At 41.0% G+C, this 26846-nt stretch overlaps 1 protein-coding gene across 2 annotated transcripts; it reads right to left on the bottom strand.

The window, feature by feature from the left end:
- Window positions 1-2835: 2835 nt before the first annotated feature.
- Window positions 2836-26361, bottom strand: trim46b (tripartite motif containing 46b). 2 transcript variants are annotated; one of them, XM_010899086.5, is made up of 12 exons: window positions 25923-26361; window positions 20742-21006; window positions 19252-19405; window positions 17663-17858; window positions 17320-17466; window positions 16761-16856; window positions 12686-12939; window positions 11856-11977; window positions 9095-9433; window positions 7560-7789; window positions 5834-5901; window positions 2836-5566 (listed from the first exon to the last, which is right to left on the bottom strand). In XM_010899086.5, the coding sequence occupies exons 1-12, from the start codon at window positions 25947-25949 to the stop codon at window positions 5101-5103; spliced, it is 2364 nt and encodes a 787-aa protein (XP_010897388.2). In that variant the 5' UTR covers window positions 25950-26361; the 3' UTR covers window positions 2836-5100. The 2 variants fall into 2 exon arrangements, with proteins under 2 accessions (XP_010897388.2, XP_010897391.3); XM_010899089.5 differs by lacking the exon at window positions 25923-26361 and adding an exon at window positions 24957-25192.
- Window positions 26362-26846: the final 485 nt, after the last annotated feature.

Below are 26846 nucleotides of genomic sequence, written 5' to 3'. Positions count from 1 at the left end.
GTAAAAAAATCAAAAGGTGCTTCAACAAAGTATTCCTTTAAGGGTGTGCACAATTATGCACTCACAGATTCTGATGTATAAAATTATTTTGTCATGCAATAAAATGCTAATTAATTACTTTAAAATCATTTTCTGGATTTTTGTTTTAGATTCCGTCACTCACAGTTGAAGAGTACCTATGATAAAAATTACAGACTTCTACATGCTTTGCTTTTGCCTATAGTGATAAAATTAAAGCTTCTTATGGTTCTTCCTCAGCATTTCTGGTTCCTTGAACAACTGTTTCCTAATAAAGAACCTCTCAGTGTGTGTTTTTTCATATTGAGGATCTTGAAATGTATGTAAGACTGCAGATGTGTCCATTTTATAGTATACAGAACCTTGGCCACTGGACAACGTGAACTGGTGTTGATTTTTTTTTTTTATACATTTGTAGTGTTCAGTCAGAAAGTAAAGTAACACGAAAGATTCAAACTGTCACTCATTCGTTTAAAGCAGTGTTGCTGTTAATGACTAGTTCAAACTTAGCCCATAATTATAATTTTTTCCCAGCACACTTTTTTTTGCAGGTTTATAATACAGTTTTTAAATGGCATAGGGCCTCCATTGCGCATGTACTGCTGCAGCATGGGTTTGAATACATCCTACTGCTGTTTCAACAAAAAACCTTCATCGTTCTTTGTTTTTGAGTCACTTACAGCATAGAAAGGCAGGAAAAAAAGATATCCAAAACATATTATACAATATTTTATACAGTGCCTTTGGAAAGTATTTATACCCTTTACTTTCTGCCTTTTTTCTGCAGACCTGGATTTGGGATATTTCACCATTTCTCACATTCTTTCCCTCTCAAGCTTTGTCAGGTTGGACGAGAAGCTTCAGTGAACCGACATCTTCAGTTCTCCCCACAAAAAATCAGTGGGATTCAAGTCCGGGCTTTGGCTTGGCCATTCAAGGACATTCACATACTTGTCCTGATGCCACTCCAGCATTGTCTTGGCTGTGTGCTTTGGATCGTTGTCGTGCTGAAAGATTAATCTTCGCCCCAGTGTGAGGTTCTGTGTGCTCTAGATCAGTTTTCTTTCAATTAACTTTTTGTATTTTGCAACATTCATCCTTCCCTCCTTCAATTGTGACCAGTCTCCAAGTTCCTGCCGCTGAAAAGCATCCCAATGGAATGATACACCTACCACCATGCTTCACCATAGGGATGGTATTGTTTTCACCAGAAGTAGCATCTGGTTTATATTTGGACTCATCAGACCAGAGATTTTTTCTCTCATATTCTTAGAGTCCTTCAAGCGACATATCACTTCTGGGTAGCCACTCTGCCACAAAGGCCTAACTAATGGAGCACTGCAGTGGCAGGTTTTTCTGGAAGGTTCTCCCGTCTCTTAAAACGTCTACAATTTCTCAATGATCACCACCATGCTCCTGGGAACTTTAAATGCAGAAGCAATTTTTTATAACCTTCCCCAGATTTATGCCTTGACACAATTCTATCTCACAGGTCTACAGAGATTTCCTTGGACTTGTGTGGAATAGTGTGAGCTTACAGTTAGGTCCAGAAATAATTGGAATCTGACACAAGTGTTGTTATTTTGGCTGTTTACCAAAGTATATTGAAGTTACAGTTAAATAATGAATATGGGCTTAAGGTGCAGTCCATCAGCTTTAATTTGAGGTTATTCACACCAAATTGGAGGAAGGGTTAATATGTAGCCCCCTCTTTTTCAAGGGACCAAAAGTAATTGGACAGTTGACTCAAAATCTGTTTCATGGACAGGTGTGGGCTATTAATTTGTTATTTCTTCATGAATTAAGCATGTAAAAGGTCAGGAGTTGATTCCAGGTGTGGCAATTGCATTTGGAAGTGATCCCACAACATGAGGTCAAAAGATCCATCGGAGAGATAGCAGGAACATTAGGACTGGCCGAATCAACAGTTTTGTACGTTCTGAGAAAAAAAAGAACAAACTGGTGAGCTCTGCAACACAAAAAGGCCTGGACAACTGTGGTGGATGATTGTAAGATGCTTTCTATGTAAAAGAAAAATCTCTTCACAACATCCAGCCAAGTGAAGAAGACTCTTCAGGAGGTAGGCATATCATTATCCAAGTCTACCATAAAGAGAAGACTTCACAAGAGCAAATAGAGGGTTCACCACAAGGTGCATACCATTCATAAGCCTCAAGAAAAGAAAGGCCAGATTAGACCTTGCCAAAAAACATCTTAATAAAAGGCAGCCCAGTTCTGGAACAGCATTCTTTGGACAGATGAAACTAAGATCAACCTGTAACAGAATATTGGGAAGAAAACTGTATAGAGAATGCTTGGAACGGCTCATGATCCGAAGCATACCACATCATCTGTAAAATACGGTAGAGCCAGTGTGATCGCATGGGCATGCATGGCTTCCAATGGCACTGGGTAACTAGTGTTTATTGATGATGTGACATAAGACGCCGGATTAATTTTGTGAATAGGGATGTATTGTCTGATTCGGCCAAATTCAGCAAAGTTGATTGGACAGCACTTCACTTTACAGATGGACAGAATGTCCCACAAACAAAGAACTGAAGGCCTGGCAAAGCATCACAAAGGAGGAAACCCAGCGTTTGGTGGTGTCCATGCGTTTCAGACTTCAAGCAGTCATTGCCTGCAAAGGATTCTTGACAAAGTATTTCAAACTCGCAGTTTATTTATGATTGTGTTAATTTGTTCAATTACATTTCAGCCCCGGAAATAAGGGGACTGTGTATGAAAATGGTTGCAATTTCTAAATGTTTCATAAAATATTTTTGTTCAACCCCTTGAATTAAAGCTGAAAGTCTACACTTCATTGAATCTAGGTTGTTTGATTTCAAATCCACTGTGGTGGCTTAGAGACAAAATTCTGAAAACTGTGTTAGTGTCCAAATATTTCCGGCCCTAACTGCATATAGACTATAGACATGTGCCTTTGTCCAATCAATCAAATCAATTCCCCAAAGTTGTACTCCAATCAAGTTCTCAATGATGATGATCAAATGACGCAGAATGGATGTGAGCTCAACATAAAATGTCATGGCAAAGGGTCAAAATACTTTACTTACATGAGAAATGTCAGTTTTGTATTTTCAATACATTGTTACAAATTTCCAAAAACAAAAATCTTTGTCATTATGTGGTATTGTGTGTTGACTGATTGCAAAACATGTATAACTTTAGATATTATTATTTTTTAAGTTTGAGTGTTTTTGGCGTTTCAAGCATCAAACAAATTATGTTTAAAGTAGTGTGTTTTTGTACGCTTCCAATTCCTGGCAGTCAATGAAACCATACCTCACTATGCAAGCCAGCCTAGTGAGATGTTCAGGCATGATGTCTGAAAACTACAAGTTTCAGGCTAGAGTAACATCCTCATTTCTAAAATTTAAACAAGCACAGTTACTCAGACAACCAAGAAGGTTCCCCTATGGCATTGCTCCCAAGAACATAATTTAGTTAAAACTTGCACCTTAATTTTTTCACAGTACTTGGCATACAGAGACCTAGTGTTATATATCTACTTCTGAATGAGACTTAGTTGGAATCTTTTGCTGCTGTCTAGTGGTAAAGAGAAATAACTGCACAGATATTGCTCAAAATGTGCAGTAGTCCCATCTCCAAGAAATGTGGAAAAAAATATTTAATCAATAGTACATGATAGTACTATGATCATTAATTAGGCCCACAAGTTAGCAAGTTTAGAGTTGTAAAATGTGACCAGTACTGTGATTACTATTACTACTCCTACTAGAACTACTAATATTATTACTAATATCACTACTATCACTACTATTACTACTACTACAACCACTATTACACACAATCACACATAATAATAATCACACATAATAATAAGGACAGGTTTTTGCCATGTTCAGACTTTTTGTTTATTTAGTGTTGAACTATCTTGTTTTGCAAACATTCTGCCAGCAGGGGAAGGGCATATTCCATGTGTCCCAAGTTACACCTTATTCTTTATGTCCAACAGCAGTGCACTATAAAGAGAAAAGGATACCATTTGGTTCACAATCTACATTTCTAGGAAATCTTAAGCACTGCTCATTAATTTACAATAAAGCCTGCTTGGTATTTTTTACTCACTTTAAGCCAAAACTAATCATCAGCCATTGGTGATTAATAAGTATGTAATTTAACCTCAGTCTCACTCGCTCACATACAATGCAGACGTAAAATAATGGAAAAACAACCATTGCACACCGTAATCAAGAAGCAAATGATCAAGGGACCTGAAGCAGAAGCGGTATCATTCAGCTGCTAATTAGAGAATTGGCTCACGTACATGTTAATGTCCGAACTCAATCTGCCTTTTACTTAATTACAACAGTAGACCTCCATTTGTTTAGCATTAGAAGGTTAAAGTGAAGATTTTAGTATTAGTTGGGACATTTTTCAATTGGTGATACACAGACGGACATTTTTAAAGTGTGTTAGTACAGGGTGAAGGACATGGTCTTACAGCTGATGGCATCACATAAGACAATGCTTGAAAGGAGGAGTTTTTACATTGGGAGAATAAAAAAAACTGGAAAAAAAATCCAGACAAGACATGATTGAGAGAGAATGTAAAGGAAATATGTTCTTGCATATATATATATATATATACCGTAAATATATACAGTATAGCGTGGATAACAGAGCAAGCGTTAAAGATATAATGACACATTACACAACTGTGGTATGTGTAATTTGCCATTCCCTACTTAGGCAATTTAGTATTTCTAACAAAATGATACGTGTAAACCAAAGGAATTATGCAATAAAGTTAATTACATTTGCATATTGGTTGCAATAAAAATGAATTCTCATACAAATGAAATAAAAAAAAAAAAAAAACATTTCTGAGGTTGTTAACCTTTTTGCTAATTAGCTTACAATTAAAGTTTACATTCTATGTCCAATTATTCAACTCGGATTAGGACAAGGAATTTGTTTACAATAACCGTATGCAGAGATTTACATTGAAAGGCTTCAGATGTTGGCTCAATTAGAAATTATCTTTAAATGCGAAACGCGCTAAACCACGGCTTTTGAAATACTGTATATCCTGTCCTAATTACTAAGGTTGGTTACACGCGATTGAATGGTGACCCTCCTGACCGGTGTCTGGTCTGCCATTCGGTTGGCCACTAGCTCCTGTAACTGCAACGCTCCTCCGCCAATGAAACAGAATGCCGGGCAAATGGGGCCGGAGCAATCAACAGGCCCCTCCCACAAAGGGCGGAGTGAGTGAGCATCATAGAAAGTGACGCGACCCTTCTCAAAGTCAAGGCACACCCCTAGCCTTGGAGGTAGGGGGTAGGTGAGGCCCGTAGGCGAAGAGGCGGGGCTGGTACCATTGGCGATATTGGGGCTGCGGCGGGGGCTAGTGCCGTTGGTGGGGCAACCATGGTTGTTATGCTGATTCAGGGACTGGGGCAGGAAGATCTTCCCCATGCCCATGGTGAGGAAGGAGAAGGGGGGAGGGGATTCCAGCGAGTCTTCTGCCCCACTGTCATGACCACTGTCTGGGTCATAGCTACAGGTGAAGAGAGAGATTAGTCTTAAACACCCCCACACACATGCAAGACAGTGATGGATCACTCACAGAACTAGGACGCCTATTCCTAAACCCTTATAAAAACATGTTCATGGTGCCGTGAAAGGCTAGAATCCTTAACCAGCAATTCTACTATAAGATGCTTTGTAAGGCCTTGAAGAAAGACAGCCTTTCCTTAACATATTTTCTATTCACTACACCCTGCTCTTTGTGCACACTATAGGTTTAACCTCTGTTGCGACTTACCGGGGGCTTGCCATGTCTTGGGGAAGGTGAAACCATTCCTGTAGTTTGGCCTCAAGGCCCACTCCCACCTAGGAAATAGATAAAGACATTAAAAAGGGCCAGCAACATTGCCTGGTGACTCAAACTCTTCCTCTGCTTCATCGTGCAAAACATACATCAGTCTGGGACTGGCTTCCATTTAAGTTGCCTGTCACAAGTTTTCAAACTGCACACAGTAACAGAAATACACAGCAAATCTATTTGAGAAATGTTTAAATGGATTGCACCTCTATATGTCAAATGTTGGGGCTAATCATTAAATTACATTAAGGCTTGGAAATATGCTGATAATGCTACAGTAGTTAAATATAAAATGTAGAAAACAATTTTGCCTTTATCATGATATCATCAACCTGATTTAGACAGGCAGGCAGTGTTGTCATTAGCTGGTGAAGATAACGTTAGCTAACTCAGCCGGCTAACTAGTTGGATATGTTGTTGTTACTTTGTTTAGCATTCCAGATGTATACTAATACTTTCTATTATTATTCCCTTGGTGTTGGTCCAATACTTACATTCCCCACGCACTAGAATTGAACTGTTTCCCATACCGAAATGTACTTTTGTTGAAAATTTGCTACAAGCAGAGTAACAATGTACCAACGTTTGATAAGATCTCGCAGCTCTTTTCATATCTCGAACACCCAATAAAGTAATGTGTCACATTATAGATTGTGTCTTTGATGCACTGTTTATGCCTTTTCATTTTTGTACACTTGTTGTTGTTTTATTTCTTTTTACACACAATGCATCTTTGGATTTAAATCCTGCCCATTTGTGTTCAATATTTCAAAAGAGAAATACTATATAATACTGTATAATACTATAATACTTCAGTATATGAAGAATATATCGAAGAATTATAGTATATAATTTGGCAATTTCTCCAGTATTTAAAATGTTTCACATTGGTTGTAGGTTTTGTTCTGGGTCTTTTGTTTTCTTACCAAGTTCCTGTTTACACATGTACGCACCACTACTGCTTTAGTGAGGAAGATGACAGATTTTAGTGTTTTATTTTATTTATTAGAGCGAACACTGTTAAACCAAACTCAAAATAAAATGGTATGTTTTTCTTTTTTAGGCTGTTGTTGTATAGGCCTACAATAGTATAATAATGACATAACTCTCCTTAAATCAGGGCATGTAATGGTTTGTTAACTCAAAAATCTAATTAATGCATAGTGAATCAAAAAAAATTTTTTTTTATTGTTAAACATCTCTTATTTTACCAAGTGAGTATGACTGAGAACACACTCTCATTTAGAGAAAAGACCTTGAAGCAATAAAAAACTAACAAAAAAAACACTGTTCAAAAACCATATCTCCACCAATCACAAAAAATAGTTCAGGTTTTCTCTGTTTTGCCAGGCTAGATTCGGGTGTCTCTTTTATTTTGTCTTGAACCCATAGACTTTTTCTGAGGGCTTTTCAGCTTGAAATACATTTTAGATGGATGATCATGTAACCAGACTGCACCTTTAAACACCTTGTTCTGGGACAGAAATAAAATATATTTCATCTTGCCGGCTCTGAAATTTGATCTTAAAACCTTGAAGTTACTGGTCAGACGCTCTAACTTCTAGTAATAGCTAATATAAGACTTTAATTTAGTAATACCCCCAACCCTGTGCACCATATCATGAATTTGAGATGGAACCGCAATTCTCCCTGACATTTAACTTGCCTTGACCAGGTAAGACCCGGGCTCCACTGAGCATGCCCAGTAGTGTCTGCCCTGGGTGATAGCCACATCGCCCACCAGCAGGTCTGCTGTCAGGTGACAGGAAGTTAGCGCTCTGTCGGCCGCCTGCAGCAGAGACAGCCCGGGGACGCTCCGGGCACAGCGCTGCTCCTTACTCACCACCAGCCGGTCGGCATGGAGACCCCAGCGAGAGTCCAGGTAGAAATTTAACACTGGGAAGGGCAAGGGTGCAGAAGGAGAGGGAGATGGATGGAGGGAGGACGGAGGAGAGGGAGGGTCAACGGAGGAGTGCATTTGCAGGAAAGAGGGAAAGGGATGGTTTTTGTTGGAATACGGTGCAGGTTTCGGTGGAGGAGCGAAGGAGGACATGGGAAAGAAGCGAAAAGCATAAAGGAGGTAAATACACGAATAGAGGAGAAAGATATCCAATCAGGGCAACAAGGAAAGAACTGAGAGGGTTAACAGAGGAGGAGAAGAAAGAGCTGGCATGCATCTTCTCTGGAATGAGAGACACCTCAACAGCACCCTTCTCTTGTGCTTTGTCCTCATCTCCTTCTCAAAAGCCACTGGAGGAAAAGAGGCGAGGTCGCTGCCCTTTGAACTTCTCCAATGGGTTTTGAGAACGAGACAAGGAGAGAGAACCAGAAGAGATTGAACTTGAGAATCTCCCAAGGTATAGGGAAGGGCCAAACTGCCTTTCATCAACAAACTGGAAACGGATAGAAAACAGTCTTAAAGCAGAAGGTCAATTAGAGGAGCAGGAGGTGGAGATGCATATTTTCTTGACTGGGAGTATTATTGGGGTTAATATTCCTGAGGGAAATATAGCAGGAGAGAATAGTTTACAGCGGGACATAGGGGATACACTGACCACTCATTAGCCTGGATCTCAACCAACGGCCCACCGAGCAAACAAACTCAAAAGACGTATTTTCAGCGTCTTTTCAGTGTCCTTTGCTCACAGGACCCATCTGTTTGTTAAGCCTCGGGTTTTAACAAACAGCAAACCTCTATCACACATTATGAGATCTCATTCTGGGAGAAAGAGGGTGGCTGGGAAAAGAGGTGTAAATGTATAAAGAGGTAGGACAATGTGCAACGCAACACGAGATGGGAGACAAAAGGGTGGATGCTTACACTAACAGGCAAAGGCAGAGAAGTGGACTGGGGAAATGGACCTGGGAACAGAACATGACAGAATTGAGAGGAGGATGAAAGGTTGGGAACAAGGTACAGAGGTAGAATGTGAAGGAAAGAGTGTGGCGAGAAAGAAAGAACGTAAAAGGCAATGAGAATTGGTAAGAAGACAGATTAGACAATGGGATTGGCGAAGAGGAAGAGAGGGATAAACAGAAGAATGAAGAGAAGGATGTGAATGGGCAGAAAAGAGAAATGAGTCATTAAACTGATCTCCATGAATACCATTATCAGCTACACTAAGACTGGAGACTATTATCACGCGGGTGTGTATGTGTGTTTGTGGTGGCGCCCCATAGAGCAGTGCGTAAGAACCTCACCTGGGGCCGGGGGGGTATGCAGGTACACCTCCTCGCTGTACTCCCCAAAGCCTGCCTTGTTGCAGCCCCTCACCCTCAACACATACACACTGTCCATCTCTAGCCTGTCAATCACTGCACTGGTCCCGGCCACCTCCTCCAGCCGCTGCCAGCCCCAGCGGGCCGTAGCCAATCGCCCCTGGACGCCACTTCTGGACCCGCCTCCTGGGACCACCCCCCGGCGACGAAACTCCACAGAGAAGTGCCAGGCGGGGACTGATTCCGGAGGCAGCCGCCAACACAAGAAGAGCTGGTCGTAGGCCAGGGTTTTCTGGGTGTCAATCACAGGGGCCAGGGGTGCTGAGGAAACATCACAGCTGTCAGGTCAGACAATACAGACAAACAAACATCCAATTCTCTAAACAGTAGCTAGTCAAGCATAGTCTGGCTGACTGACGTATGGCTATAAATCCCTCTGACTTAGAGTCTGAAAGGGTGTTTCATGTTTTTGGCAAGATGCGCTGATAAAGAAGGCGACGCACACCACTGGTTAGCTATCCCCATTTCAAATTGAACAAATCATTATATACAGCTCTAGAAAAAAGACCACTGCAAAATTATCAGCTTCTCCGGTTTTACTATTCACAGGTATGTGTTTGAGTAAAATGAAAAGTTTTATTCTATAAACTACTGACAACATTACTCTCAAATTCCAAATAAAATATATTGTCATTTACAGAATTTATTTGTAGAAAATAACAACTGGTCAAAACAACCAAATAAAAGATGAATTGTTTTCAGACCTCAAATAATGCAAAGAAAACAAATTCATATTCATTTCATATAGAACAACAAAATACTAATGTTTTAACTTAGGAAGAGATCAGAAATCAATATTTGTTGGAATAACCCTGATTTTAATCACAGCTTTCATGTATCTTGGCATGCTCTCCACCAGTCTGTCACATTGCTGTTGGGTGACTTTATGCCACTCCTGGCTCAAAAATTCAAGTAGCTCAGCTTTGTTTGATGGCTTATGACCATCCATCTTCCTCTTGATCAAATTCCAGCGGTTTTCAATGGGGTTCAGGACTGGAGATTGGGCTGGCAATGACAGGGTCCTAATCTGGTGGTCCTCCATCCACACCTTGATTGACCTGGCTGTGTGGCATGGAGCATTGTCCTGCTAGAAAAACCAATTCTCAGAGTTGGGGAACATTGTCAGAGCAGAAGGAAGCAGGTGGTCTTCCAGGATAACCATGTACTTGGCTTGATTCATGCGCCCTTCACAAAGCCACATCTGCCTGATTCCAGCCTTGCTGAAGCATCCCCAGATCATCACCGATCCACCACCAAATTCCACAGTGGGTGTGAGACACTGTGGCTTGTAGGCCTCTCCAGGTCTCCGTCTAACCATTAGACGACCAGGCGTTGGGCAAAGCTGACAATTTGACTCTTCAGAGAAGATGACCTTACTCCATTCCTCTATGGTCCAATCCTTATGGTCTTTTGCAAACTTCAGCCTGGCTCTTCTTTGCTTCTCATTAATGAAGTGCATTTTTCTAGCTTTACACAACTTCAGTCCTGCCCATAGGGGCCTGTTTCGAAAGGTCCTCGTCATGCACTTCACCCCAGCTGCTGTTTGCCATTCTTTTTGTAGGTCACTTGATGTCATCCTACAGTTGTTGAGTGGCATTCAAATGAGTTCACGGTCATCTTGGTCAGTGGACAGCAGTGGTTATACTTTTCCTTGTTAAATTAGATTTGGCTCAGGTAATCACTTAATCAGTACCTCAATAAGTAAAATGAGGTGTGCCTGTGTTGGAATTTAACAGACACTGGAATGGAATGGCTGCCATATATGTAGAGATGCTGATTTAAGAAAAATTTGGAGTGGTCTCTTAAGTTTTTCCAGAGCTGTATGTTTAACTAAAGCATCGCCCCACGAAACCAAACCATCGTGTTTCTTCAAAATATTTGGTGAGGACACTTGCAGAGTTGCCCACGCTAATAAACAAAAATCAATCAAAACGAATATTGCAGATACAATAGGCTCCTGTCCAGACCACAGCTCTCCCTGTGCTGTTAGGAACATGGGTCAGCCAGACAGGATGATGCAGTGCTATGACTGTCTATAAACTGTATTTGCAATGGAATTAAATGGCCACTGAAATGTCACATGATATCTGTACTCTGTAGACCTAAGTCTACAGAATACAGATCTCATGAGAGACTCTGCATTTGTTCATAATTCATAGCCAGTAATTCTGAAAGTAGTGCTCAAGAATCAAAATGGGTCCCTGAAAATGTGGCGCTGTGCAGATTTGTGCAATACATAATTGCTCTCTTTCTCTCTTAACATCTTGCTCTGTCACTCAAATGCTGAGCGGCTGAAGCCTATTGGCAAAACCTCAAAGTGCTGCAAGGCTGACCCACATGGGGAAAATGCGCTCTGTTTTCCAGAAAACTGTCACTTTCAAAGAATGGATTTAGTGGCAATTTGAGGTAAGGAACTCATGATGTTGTTACATTAAGCATGTATGAACTACACATTGACACATACAGCCCAAAGCGGAAGATTTAACAAATACTTGTACAGTCAGCTAAAGTTCCAGAGTGTCTCTTTAAATCCTCTTTTTCAATACCTGGTTCAAACTCTGCTCTCGGCCTGCCTAAATATATCTATGACTCCCTGTTCCTTCGTTCTTCCCTCTCTAAATGGCTTTGTCCCCTCTCTAGCCTTTTAGGCTCCTTCCATAATCCTCCTCTCCTCCCGTCTCACCCTGGATGAACTGCAGCTCCGTGAGAAGTTTGAGCTCTTTGGAGACGTCCAGCTGGAAGTGTCTGAAGGAGGGATCAGCAGCAAGAGAGAAACGTTGAAGCGCCTCGATGGATGTGGATAACCTTGAAAGACGAGGTAGGGGTTGGGGGGCAGAAGAGGGAGTTAGCTTGACAAAATGCTGTTCAACATTTTTGTTAGTAATTCCATAAATAGAGCACACTTCATCTCTAATACTACATGGTGGGGGGACGCTGGTTCTACAGAGCATATGTCAATCTTAGTATCCAGAATGTATTGATTGGAGCTCGGTCAATGTCATCTTTGTCAACCAGGTCAACTGGCTCCCTCTTGTGGTCCTTTGTGTTTTTTTTCTGAGGATGAGGATGTGCAACGAGCAGTGAAAGGAAAGGGTTGTATTTTAAATAGCAAATTCAATTTACCAAATTTTAACACAAAGTCCATTTGAAATTGAAAGGTGCAGAGAGCTACAAGTATTAACTGTCAAGGACAGAACAGCAGATATTTCAACTTTGCCGCCTTAGGGATTTGATCAAGCAAGATATTGGTTTAAAGTTTGCTAGATCTAGCCTGCTTTACACACTGTACACAAACATGGGAAAGGAAGCATAGACAACAGACAGTAGACGAAGGAGTGGGTGAGGGAAGAAACACTAAGATAGGAAAAAACAAACCAAGGAACAGAAATAACAACAGACATCAAAACATCTGTTCCATATAGAACCTACTTTTGAACAGTTCCCTATGGAGAAAAGGGGGATTTTGGTTTAGAAATAGGGTGCATTTCTGCACTTTGCAGACATTATTTTTACCTGCTGTGTGTCTGACGCGCTGCCTGGACAAAGCAGGGCGGGTCCATCTCTTTCAGCAGTTCCTGGGAGAACGTCATGAGGCCCGCATGCTCCAGCAGGCTCCGCCTCTCCGCCACCTGTCCCGCCAAGGCCTCGCCCCGTGTCTGTCGTGCCTCCTCCAGGGCCTGGGCCAATGAGTTGTGGCGCTCAGCCAAGAGGGCAGTGAGGTCCTTCATGCTCTGAGACAGCTGCTCTCGCGCTGCTACGCTGTTGGCCTGGGGACCGACACAGAGGAGTGGTTAGGACTATGTAGATTCATATAGAACCATGTTCCATTTCATTTAGGGCTGTCTACTTTGTTCACAGACAACACCCCACAGAGATATACTTTAGACCACAGATGGAGCACAGGGATATATTTTAGACCCAAGATGGACCACAGAGATAGATTTTAGGCCAGAGATGGACCACAGAGATATGTAGTTGACCCCAGGTGTAACACAGGTATATTTAGTTGACCAAAGAGGGAACCTAGCATTTGTATAGTGACCTTCATAGGTATTGAGACAGTAAAGTCAAGACAACAAAAGTACAAAATGTCAGCTTTTATTTATGTGTGTTTCAACAAATATATGTTTTACCAACTAACAGCACTGTCATAGTTCAATCGCCCCATTTTATGAGTGAATAAGCATTGAGACATTTGGCTCACAGTTGTTAGTAATTGGTCAGGTGTTTCCTACTGAATTGATTGTTCACACAAAAAATAGTTGTGTGTCTAGTATTAGTTCCATTATTTGCTTTAAGTGTATGTGTCACGGTCGTGGGATGAAGAGGACACAGGCGCAGAGTAGAGGTAGGGAAGGTAATCCATTTAATACAAAATAAAGAATGCAGGACTCCAACAAAACAAAAAGCAGCAACCAGTGACATGGGTATTCCTTACACAGGATAAACAAAACCAAAATAAACCACGCCTTGGGGCCTACAAACTAAACTTAAATAGGGTCCCCAATTGGAGGCAATGACTAACACCTGCCTCCAATTGGGGAAACCAAAAAAAGGAGTAGAGGTGGCTAAAGGTCACCTCCTGTCCTGTCCTGGCTATGCCCCGAGCCCAGCGCAGAGATGGCTAGGGGCACAGCCAGGACGTGACAGTATGTAGGCACAATCCAACATTAAGACGCCATCTCTTTAAGAAAAACAAACAATTTGGATTCTGGGAAAAAGAAGAACTCAATTAAAACCATAGCACAAAAGTTGGTGATAGCCAAATTAACAGTTTGGAATATCCTGAAAAAGAAAGAAACCAATTGTGTCTTCAGCAGTTGGCAACGACCAGGTCGGCCAAGGAAAACAACAGCAGTTGATGCCAGAAAAATGACCAGAGCTGTGAAAAACAACACCAAAATAAGAAGGTGAATCTAAATCAGAGTGACGGGAGGGCAAAATCGTGCTGGAAAAAAAGGAACTGCAGATGGTCCAAAGTTTACCAGCTCATCTATGAAGCACAGTGGAGGTAGTTTCATGTCATGGTCATACATGTCTGCATACATGTCTGCATTTTTATTGATGATGTAACGAATGATGGCGGCAGCAGAATGAATTTAGAGGCGTACGGAAGCATCTCAGCTACCAAAGTACAAGAATATAACACCAAATTTGGCAGTGCTTCACAATGCAACTTGACAATGACCCAATAAACACTTCATCAGAGTTCATCAGAGGGAAAAAGTTGAAAGTTTTAGTTTGGCCAAGTCAACCTCCTTAAATCTAATTGAACATGCATTTCACGTGCTGAACAAGTCAAAAATGACCAAAAACAAGGAACAACCAAAGGGCTGCAGACTCACTACTGTTATTGCATGCAAGGGATTTGCAACTAAATACTATAGCTTTTATACTTCGAATATTTGCTTCAAATGTAATTTTCCCAATACTTAAGCTTGCATGAAATAGGGGGATAGAACTTTGAAAGTGCTGTTGTTCCTAGTTGGTAATACATATGTGGGGTTTAGGACCAGACTTTGACTAGGCAATTACAAAACTAAAAATGTCTTGTTCTTCAACCATTAAGATTTGTACTTTTTTGTGGGTTTCCTATCACTGTTTGGCTGCATGAACCAGTTATGCTTCATCTGATGGCAAGTTGTCTAGCTCCTGATGTAGCAAAGCATCCCCAAACACATTGCCACCACCATGCTGTGTAATACAATGTTTGGTTTTGGTCAGACAATGGGACCCATGAAATTCACTTTTGACTGTCATCTGACCATAGAACATTGTTCCTGAACTCTTCAGGGTCAGGTGCTTTATAGCAAAGTTGAGACAAGCATATATACAGACATGGACCAAAATAAATATTGAAACCTTTGCACTTCGTCAAATAGCTTAAACTCCTTTCAGAAAATGTGTTGAAATTGAGCAAAGTACTTGGTCTCCACCGTTCTTTACGTTACTGTTCACTTTCGTTTTAGATTCAGAACTCAATATATCCTTTCATAGAGAAAACAAACAGAATCTCATTCATAAAATATTTTGTAGCATAGCCTAAACATATGCAAATAAACAGTTCCTATAGCATTGGTTGAGCTTGCTGCACCTCTGCACTGGCAGTTTGGGCCACTCCTATTGTGTAAACTTCTTCCAGATTTGAAGGTTGCCTACAAATTACAGTTTGTAGATCTTTCCACAGGTTTTCAGTAGGGTTTAGATCTGGAGTCATTGATAGTCACTTCAGAATAGTTCAACATTTTGTGTGCTTTGGGCCATTGTCCTCCTGGAAGACCACACTCAAAGATTTCTAAAACTTGGTTTGACATTGCACTCCAAAATGCATTGGTATTCCCCTGATTTTGTGATTCTATGCATATATTCAATGCACCCAGTGCCAGATGCAGCCAGGCAACTTCAAAACATCAATGAACCTCCTCCATGTTTGACTGTGGGGAAGATGTTCTTTAATTTATTTTGTTTTCTGTAAACATAGAGATGGTGTGCTTTCCCCAAAAACTCTAATATGGTCTCATCTCTCTACAAGACATTCTCCCAGAACGACTGTGGCATGTTCAATTGTGTTTTGGGAAATTGCAGTTAGGCGTTCTCATGTTTCTCTCTCAGCAGTGATGTCCTCCTGGGTCTCTTACCAAACAACCCAACATTTTGTTAGAGACGAATGGTGCAAGTTGAAACTTTTGTACAGTACGTTGTGCCTAAAGGTCAGTTTGAATCTGTGTGGCAGTTCCTCAAGGTGCTTTCTCCAGCAATCAAACAATAGTTTTTTTTATCTTAAGTGACATTTTCTTGTAAGCCGACCTGGGATGTTGACTGCAGTGACATGGGCCTTAGACATTAAGAATGGTGGAAACAGGAAAATCTAGGTCTCTGTAGACGGCTTTGAGATTGTCCTTGCTTGGCTACAATCATGTGTCGCACCTCCTCAGACAATTCTCTGGTTGTTTCCATGCTCATTGCGGTACACTCATGGACACATAACAAGATAAAAAGTCATTTTCTCTATTCAAACTGGATGAATGAGTGATTTTCATATTGCAGGCACATGCATGTCACCACATGTGAGTTCAATTCCAAAGAAAAATCACTTTTATTACTTTTAAAATCTAATTATTTTCACCTACTTTTAGAAGGTGCCAATAATACTGTTCAGGTCATTTTCTAAAATAAGCAAAGATTTAGTCAAATTATTATTTTTTGGTTATGTTTAACTGCAAACATAACGAAATACATAACGTGGATACCAAAGTATTTTAAATGGTTTTCTGGAAGAAATCATACATTATTTGAATAAAGGTACAAGGGTGCCAATATGTTTGGCCACTGGCACTAATATCATTTTGCAGACGCTCTGATTCAGAGAGATTAGCCACAGTACTGAGTGCATAGATTTTCATACTTGAACCAACAACCCTGGCATTGCAAGTACCATGTTCTACTAACTAAGCTACACCAAACCTAATGAGCTGGACACAGTCAGGGGCCGTGTAATTGTGTATCCATGATTATTTTTAAACTGTTTCAACCCCACACTGAGGTACAGAGAACCTCATTGAGCATTGGCAGTGTATTAGTTAATAACCTCTGTCTGCGTGATGGCACTCTCCAGCTGTGCGATCTGGTTCAGCACTGTCTCCTGGTTGGACAGAATGTAGTTCATCTCCTTGGTAATCTTGTCCTACCAAATAAACACACATCAGACAGAGTTAATGCCCTAGATCAGACCTCATTCCACTGCGGTAACTCTGTATTGTCCTATATTTCTACAATAAAATGAAAACCATACACAGATATCTCTATTATGGAAAATTGTGTTTACATGCTTTATTTCTAGCTGTATAGTCTATATATGAAAAGGATTCTGTACCAATTTCCAACACCCTCGATGATGATCAATTGCTCATTTCTGTCAGGCACTGTACTAGACTAACTAAGCAATAACAATCTCAACAAGGATCAGTCTTCATTGTGTGTGATATCCATTCAAACATTTGATCCAACAATATTTCGAAAAAGCAGGCACCTTTTTCACATAGCATATAGTTAACAGATACTTTAATAAGAATATCGTACACTATTAGGTCTTACGACGAGACTATACAATCTTACGACCAATAAGGCCCTTGCACCTGGATGCCCACCTTGAGCATCTGATAGGCTTGGGCAACTGGCGCCACTTTGTGACCAGCGTGGGCTCGGCGCAGCTTGCAGAGTGGACACAGCAACCGTTGGCACGTCCGACAGTAGAAGTGCAGACGCTCCTGGTCATGCTCCGGACAGGATAAAACCTGGTAGAGGAGAGATGATACAGATGTGAGAGAGGAGAGAGGGATGAATGAGAGGAGGGATGAGCTGGAGAAGAGAAGGATGAGAGGGGTGAGAGAGAAAAAGAGGTTGCGAGAAAAAGGGATGAGAGGGAGGAGAGAAGGATGACCTAGAGAAGAGAAGGATGAGTGAGAGGGATGAGCGAGAGGCAGGACTCACCTTGGGTCTGAAGTTAAGGGTAGGCAGGACGTGTTCGTGCTGGGCGCGTGGCGTCCCCCAGGGGTGATACAGCTTGAAGCACTCGTTACAGAAGCTGGCTCGACAGTCGGCGCAACCCTTCGTGGCCTCCAGGGACTGGGGAGGCTTGCAGAACTGACACATCACCACACTGCCCAGGCTCACCGTGTGTCTGTATCTAGGGTGGGGCGGTAGGAGAGACAGGGATTCAGAGAGGGGAAGAGTGAATGTGAGAAGGGAGAAAGAGTGAGGCAGGATAGGCAGACAGGTCGACTAATAACATTAAGAAGTTTGTTAGACACGAACAAAAGAAGCTTTCAGCTTTTACACTGCAGCAGTCCAGAAGAAATACTGTGTCTACTGTAGTGGGTTGCTACAGTGTTGCAGTGTCTGAGCTCCCTCAGTTTCCTGTCTAGTTCAGTTCCATGCTGACTAACAACAGTCAGCAGTTAGCTTGCGTCCAATATGTCACCCTATTCCCTATGTAGTACACTGCCTTTGACCAGGGGATAGGTCAAAAGTAGTGACTGGGATGCTATGCACTGGCAACAGAGGATTCTTAAGGCATGCTTAACTCCACCCACTGTCTGCGTTAAGTGTAAAGAGGCCTGAAAGCTCTTACTTAAAAAGTAGCCTCTTAAACCTGGCCTATAAAGTCACCATAGGATTTTTGTTGCAAAGGGGTGGGAAAAACCTTTTTGTCAGTAACGTCTCAAAACACGTTAACCCAATCAAATTAATTTTTTAGGCAAACGCCTCAAGACACCTTAACCAAGTCAAATGCATTGCTTGGGAGGGGCTTATACAGTCATGAGAATAATGCCTTCACTGCAACAGTAGCTAATGTAGCTGAGTGAAGATGACAGGAAAATCACCAAATAAAACTCAATTGAAATCTCTGGATGTATGTCATGTTTGTGGTGAACCATATCCATCTTTGAGAAACAAACATGACCTTTTCCTAGATAAATCCTCGTTATTGTGACCGGACTACACACTTTCGTTTGGGGTTTTCTAAAGCGCTATGTGGCTCCTGTCACAATCTTCTGCTATAATATAAAAGAAGTGTGGATGAGGAAGAAACAATTAACGCTTTTGTGTTTGGAAAAGGTATAAATTCTAAACTGAACGAAAAGAGGTGGCGTGGCATTCTCAACAAATGTACCAAAAGATTTTTGCCCAACTAATTTTCTCGTCCTCCGTCTCGTTTTGATCTGCGTATGCTTTTGCGTTCAGAACACGAACCTGATCCTTGATTATTGAAATCAGCGGAGTAATCACTAGTATCACTGACCTGTCAGTTTTCAGTTCCAGTAAATCGCAGACTGTTGGCCATGCTTGATAAATTAAACATATACCATAGCCTGTAAAATGCAACGCCACTTTAAATGTTACAATAAAGCTTACCCTGCATATACAATACCAGTTAAAAGTTTGGACACGCATTTACCCGGTCCAAATGTTTGACTGGTCCTGCATGACCAGACCACAACAGAGCGTATGCTGTTGTTGTATATAGTATATCTACAAGGAGGGATCCTTGCAATTGAGCGCGTGCATCCGTGTGCTACCTCTCGACAATGCGCTCCAAGGTGAGGTTACGTAGGCATTCTGCTAAGCCCTTCTCCCCCAACTCTATCTCCTTTCCACAGGGCGGGCATGGAAACAACATCGCAGGGGAGGGCTCCTTACGGCGTCGCCCCGGCGATGGGTACGTCCCAAATCCTGGATAGAGGTGGAGAGAGGAGGAAGTGTCAGTCAGTGTGATGCAGAGAGGGATGGGTGAATCTGAGGAAGATACGTGTATCACAGCCGAAGATATGTGTATCACAGCAGAAGATATGTGTATCACAGCCGAAGATATGTGTATCACAGCAGAAGATATGTGTATCACAGCAGAAGTTATGTGTATCACAGCAGAAGATATGTGTATCACAGCAGAAGATATGTGTATCACAGCAGAAGATATGTGTATCACAGCAGAAGTTATGTGTATCACAGCAGAAGATATGTGTATCACAGCAGAAGTTATGTGTATCACAGCAGAATATATGTGTATCACAGCAGAAGTTATGTGTATCACAGCAGAAGATATGTGTATCACAGCAGAAGATATGTGTATCACAGCAGAAGATATGTGTATCACAGCAGAAGATATGTGTATCACAGCAGAAGATATGTGTATCACAGCAGAAGTTATGTGTATCACAGCAGAAGTTATGTGTATCACAGCAGAAGATATGTGTATCACAGCAGAAGATATGTGTATCACAGCAGAAGTTATGTGTATCACAGCAGAAGTTATGTGTATCACAGCAGAAGATATGTGTATCACAGAAGAAGATATGTGTATCACAGCAGAAGATATGTGTATCACAGCAGAAGATATGTGTATCACAGCAGAAGATATGTGTATCACAGCAGAAGATATGTGTATCACAGCAGAAGATATGTGTATCACAGCAGAAGTTATGTGTATCACAGCAGAAGTTATGTGTATCACAGCAGAAGTTATGTGTATCACAGCAGAAGTTATGTGTATCACAGCAGAAGATATGTGTATCACAGCAGAAGATATGTGTATCACAGAAGAAGATATGTGTATCACAGCAGAAGATATGTGTATCACAGCAGAAGATATGTGTATCACAGCAGAAGATATGTGTATCACAGCAGAAGATATGTGTATCACAGCAGCCCCTTGAAGACAGCAATCGCAGATAAATGCCTGGAATTAAGTCAGTGGAATTGTATCATACACATGGAGTCAGTTTTCTGTGATGTTTGATAACACAGAATTAGTTGCATTTTAGACATTACTATGAGCCCACGCCCAATTAAGATGCCACCAAACATCTCTTGAATATTCCCATTTCAAAGCCTGGAATGATAATGTTTTCCTCTTCATTTTTCTTTTTCTTTCTGACCTTATATCTTCTCAAAAATCTTTGTCACTAAAGGGTATATAACTTTTTAACCCAGGCAAACAACTGTATAAGACCCATACACTCTCTCACCATCTCTGTCTTTCTGTCAAACACACACATTCATCACATATTACCTGAACGCAGGATGCGTTCGATGGGTCGATGGTCTGTCTTGCTGGGCATGGGCCTGCGTGCCTGGCGGGGAGAGCGAGTGTTGGGTGTGGAGGCGGGTGAGTTGGGCTCGGGGGGCAGCTCCGGAGGAGGGTAGCCATTTTGAACCAGGACCTCAGTGGCACACAACAGGCACACGCTGTGCTGGCATGGTAGGACCACGGGCTGCTTGACAATGTCCTTACACACCGGGCAGTGCAGCTCGTGCTCCATGCTCTTCACGTTAGACTGGGGGCGGGGGGAGAGAGTCAGAGTCATTGAAGGTAGATGGCCCTTAAGAGTCCCCACCAACTTAAGAATCGCCACCAACTGAAGAAGAGTCCCTACCAACTTCAGAACAGTGACCACCAACTTAAGAAGAGTCCCTACCAACTTCAGAACAGTGACCACCAACTTAAGAAGAGTCATTACCAACGTCAGAACAGTGACCACCAACTTAAGAAGAGTCATTACCAACGTCAGAACAGTCACCACCAACTTAAGAAGAGTCATTACCAACGTCAGAACAGTCACCACCAACTGAAGAAGAGTCCCTACCAACTTCAGAACAGTGACCACCAACTTAAGAAGAGTCATTACCAACGTCAGAACAGTCACCACCAACTTAAGAAGAGTCATTACCAACGTCAGAACAGTCACCACCAACTTAAGAAGAGTCATTACCAACGTCAGAACAGTCACCACCAACTTAGAAAGAGTCACTAACAACTTAAGAAGAGTCACTAACAACTTGATATTCAAGTGGATTTATTAACTGGACCAAAACAAACCAGGACATGAAAGAAGTGTGTAGATGGGGCAAATATTGAGTGTTCGGGTAAAATAGACAGCATTTATACCTTTGTACAAAGACCACTTTTGTACAAAGCCTGGTTGCGGCATAGATTAGCAGCATACCCAAGGGCCTAGCAGAGGATGGCGCAAATGGGTTTAGCAACATTCAGGGTTGATGAGCAGAATGTTAGACAGGGCTGTCCTTTCTCAACATTCTCTAGTGACTCCTTGTGGTGGGTTGGGCGCCTGCAGAATCAATTGCGGTTATTGGCCAGAGCATCTAGGTTACAGCAGAAACTTCCTGCTTGAGTGAGCATTGTGATTAGAAGTAGAATGGCTAGACAGGATGTGCTAAGAAGGACATATTATTGTCTTCCCTGAGCCTATTGGGAGTTGATGAGGCGAAGCATGTCCATAATCACAAATTAGGCATCACAAAATTGAGAAAAGGGGGCAAACTCAAGCAACAAATTACAAATAGATAAGAAAAGTCTGATTATTTAAGCACAAATAGAGCATAAAAGTGTAACACTATACTGTGCAACACAGATATACAACTAACCACAATAAACTACAAGCATAAATGTTGTTGCAGACAAAACGGGCCTCCCACAGGAGCGGCTGTGTCTTTATCCACTACACAACAGTGCACTACGTTCACAGAGTGTCCGTACAGCATCTCAACATAAGATTTTGTCATGCATTAACATCACGCTAAGTTTGAATATTTCGATAGACACCATTAAGCATTTTGTTAAACTGACTAACAATTCTTATGAAGTTTACCTCCACCACAAATAGCATCTATTAAATGTATAGCTTTTGCCACTGGCCGTTTTAACAGCTTATTAGCCATTAATAGGCTTACTAGTATCTAACTAACTACTTGGAATAGTTATAAGAATTGAGCAATTTCTGGCGAGACTGAATAAGAACGTCACACTGCCAAAGCTATTTTATCTCATGGCACAAAAATTCATTTTTGAATGACATTGATACAATAACTATCAATATAGGTAACGATAACTGACTTTTTCAAGTGAAAAGAAAAGAAAATTGTGGAAACCCCTACTCTTTTACTGCCCAAAAGGTTTTGATCTAGTCTATATTACCCACATGCGCGGATGCGTACTTCGAAAATCCCCCAGAAATAGTCGTAAAATAACCGTAAACAGTTTTACTTTAGGCTTAAATAGCTACTGAAAGTTGCGAAGTTTTTGACTATCGAAGTTTTTGACTATCAAAGTTTTTGACTATCTGGAACAAATCCTAATGCATAATGTGCTCTGTCTGCAACAAGATTTGAACATGGGACCTATTGGTCAGTCAGTCAGGCAGTCAGTCAGTCACATTCGCTCTTCTTGGCCAGCTCTGCTTACAGGGTCCAGCAAAAGGGATAGGTAGGTTCTACTATTTAACAAAAGACCAGCTTCCGTTTTCAGTAAGACTGGGAGTGAATGGTAACAAAAACTTCACTATCATAGGTAGTTTGGCATAATTTAAAATGGAGAGGTATTCTGGCATTATTTAAAGCTTAAATGTAGGCTAGTATCATTATAAAGGACAGGTAGTGTAGCATAAATTACAGAGAAGTAGGCTTGAATTTGTTAATGGGAAGAAGGTTGGCATCATTAACAAGGAGAAGTTGACTGGCATCATTAAATAAGGAGAAGTAGGCTGGCATCATTTAAGGAAGGATAGGTAGTCTGGCCTCATTTATAGAGGAGAGGTAGGCCAACATAATTTTAGGAGGAAGATAACTTGGTTTCATTTATAGAGGTGGGCAATGGACAGGGTATATATAGCTTTACTTGGAACAAAAGGCAAAAAGTAAAAATACAAAAATATATTTTTGTTCAAATGTTAAAATTTGTTAATTATTTTGTTTAAAATATAGAATCAGTGGACATTTTGGGTGCAGTTGTATTCAGATTTGAGTTAAGTATTTAAACACAAGGAAAGGTTGACAGTGATCTTCCTAAATAACAGTCCTTAATGGCCTGTCAGAAAAGCAGTGGGAGGCTTGTTAAATATGAAGAAGAAAAGAGGAACAGATATGTATTATTTAATTCCTGTCAACGCCTGGTCCAGAGTGCATGTGCCTATGATGAACTAACATGGATTCATACCAATTCTCATCCTATTCCATATATAGGCTAGTGCACTTGGCCTGAGCCCTATCTAAATAATGTTCCCTTTGGGATGCACAAGTTCCATTAATTCCAACTGACATTATTGTATGGGCTGGTACGGCCCACAATCACACATACCATGCCATGACCTGTATTAATAAATGTATCTAGGATCAGTTTTGAGTGGCAGATAATATTAATAAGATGTACATGGACAGATGCTAGATCACTGTCTCTTTGCTATCAGGCTTTATGAATATGGACACAGATTGGAAGTATGATTGAAAGTGCTTCTGTAATGCAGAAGTTTGTCTGTCCCTTAGTGCAGGTAATTGAGGAGTCCAAGACTAGGTGTTATTAATCTACCAGTGCCCTTGGCAGAGGTCTAAAACATGAAGCCCTGGCTGAGTACCTAATCCTAATGGCAATACACCTAATCTGATTTTTTTTTGTCAATTAATGAATCCATCAATCAAATGCACCTGCAAGACTGTAACAGCATCGATTGTCAAACTGTTTAATCCAGCCTGGTAATTCTGGTTATAACCAACAACCTATGAAATATGAAAACCTACGCAGAAGATTGGGGCTTTTCCCGGAAAGGTTTCTTAAACAAATGTTCTGACACAGACTGCACACACGTATACAAGCTGACACTCAAATTGACACACTTACGTTGTCATTGACATACAGACACACACACACAATTTAATCAGACAGATTACATTGAAAACTACTTTACTGACATCCATTCCATTGATTGCACTGACGCAGAGGGGAGAGAAATAGAATAATAATCTCCCTTGGACTTGTTAAAACGATTCGCATTAATTTCAATTATATTATTTTCATTAGATTTTATGATAAAAGCAGCACTAGAATATATCACAGCGTAAATCTACAGATATTTTTACCTACATCAAATTAATGCAAATTTAGCTACCGGACTTCACCACACACAAACACGCAGACTGAAGGTCAAAGTAAGATCATTTATAATTTGGCCTATATCTACGTGGTTACACCCATGCACTCCGAGCCACCCTTTCTGTCATCGCCAATGTCAACTCCGGCCTGGTCTTTCTCAAAATCGAGACCGTCTAAACAAGCAAATTCCAGCATTTGGTAGGCTACTATTCTGCAATCCACTGACGCCCACAAATAATTGTCCCAATACAATTCATTTGACAATGATAATTGTTTTGCAATCGTATATCTATCTATCACAGGCTTGGTTTTAAGAACACGCGTGGTGCTACAGCTCTTTCTTACCTTCACCTGGAATCTAGTCGCCATGATAGAAATGTTTCTTCCGTGGTATTCCATGCAAGGGAGAATGGTGAGATGCATTTTTTTTTATTCCTGTTGATATAGTGCGTAAAAACACTGCTCGCCAGTCTCACGTTGTTCTATTATTGAATACTCCGTTATAGCCTATATTTGTGCAGTGCACATTTCTGGTATCTTGATTTTTCTTTATCACCCCCTGCGCAGCCAATTGTACTGGGCTAAGCCCCCGCGTGCCTGCATCCCGTCTCCATGGTAACGAGACACGTTTCTTACAAGCTCGTGAGATGCGCAGGGATCACAAGCGCCTGCGCATCCCACTAGCTTACACACAACGTGTGGCAATTCATTTCCACGATTTCTTCGTTTGTTTTCTGTTTTTCTAAATTTGCATTTAAATAAAAAATATGTAATACCTTATTGTCAAAATTGTGCTTCAGAAAATAGGTTACGCCTGTAGGCCTACCGGTGGTTCCGAAGCACCTTCTAGGTCTATTTGAACGCTGCCTAGTTCAATAGGCTATACAATAAATCCGTGCTGGTCAATTGAGTGAACATTGAAATACAGTGGTATTTATGTTTCACTTTGGTCAAGGCTGAAGAAAATGCAAACATAACGAATGCATTACAACTTCTAAGATGAGCGATGAGTGGGAATAATACATAAACTATACAGCCTATACCAAATCACACATTGATCGGTGTTAAATGTCGGGAATTGGAATTTTAGTATAGCTGTCCATCTGGTGCAAATGAGAGGGAATCATGAACCCGGCAAATCTTTTCTGGAGGCCAAGGAAAATCAGGCACCAGAGCAATTTGTTTTTGTTTGCCAATAATTTATTCTAATGACAGTATGGACCACCATATGCCTGTAATAGTTCACAAACGAGACTTCAAGGGAGAAAAACAATTCACACACTGACACGACTACAGACACAGAATACTCACACTAATTCGAACCAGAGCGTCCATCATTGAAGATTTCAGTCCGACTGTGCCTTCTTCGGTTAATTACACATGATACCTCTTCTGTTATCATTACAATAACAACAGGTGCCCATCAAGGCAAATATTGCCAAAGTACATACTCATTACCCATGGATCATTGTATTTAGAACAGGCCATAGTATTTTGAACAGGCCGATCCATAATAGGCATCAGTTTTGCGCATACGATTCTTGGAAATGAGCGCACGCGCCTGGTCCAATATTTTACAACCAATATTACTGATAACAATAGAAAAAATTATATTAAATGTAAGAGAAAAGTTGCATTAGTAACGATCATTGACAAACACACGCGGATCCAAACGCTTCCAGATTATGCGCTTGGCAAAAGGTCCCCGCCCGAATGTCCCTCACCCATCCTTTACCGAAACGAATTGGCCTCGAAAATTCTGCCACGATTTTATGGGGGTTTCGGTCTGTGCTGTACACTGAAATATAAGGGGGCGGAGTGAGAATGACTAGTCTGAGCATGCGTAATTCTTCCTGGCGCTAAAATGAATGGCTGTATTCCAGAACATCAAAAAGACGTCCACTGACTGACATTGCAACCACCCAACCCATTTCCTCACATCATGCATAACGACCCAGTATAACTGTTCAGTCAGTCATTTTTAATTCACCCGTGAGACATTAGGGGATAGATCCTCCAAAACACGACCAGTTCCTTAAACATTTTTTGTAGCAACAGTTAATATATTACAAATAAAATTGTTACTGCTTTATTAACTGAATAAAAAAGAAAACTAAGCGGGGATTACAAATGTTTATGAATAATGGGAGGAAAGCTAATTTCTTTACAAGAGTCAATATTTGTTTGAGTCTTCTGCTCATTTATTAGCAGTAAATTAAAACATACAAAAAATTC

Source organism: Esox lucius, chromosome 10 (assembly GCF_011004845.1).
Source record: "Esox lucius isolate fEsoLuc1 chromosome 10, fEsoLuc1.pri, whole genome shotgun sequence".
Lineage (NCBI taxonomy): Eukaryota > Metazoa > Chordata > Actinopteri > Esociformes > Esocidae > Esox > Esox lucius.
The sequence above is the reverse complement of the archived record's forward strand: the minus strand, read 5'-3'. Positions and strand labels throughout refer to the sequence as shown.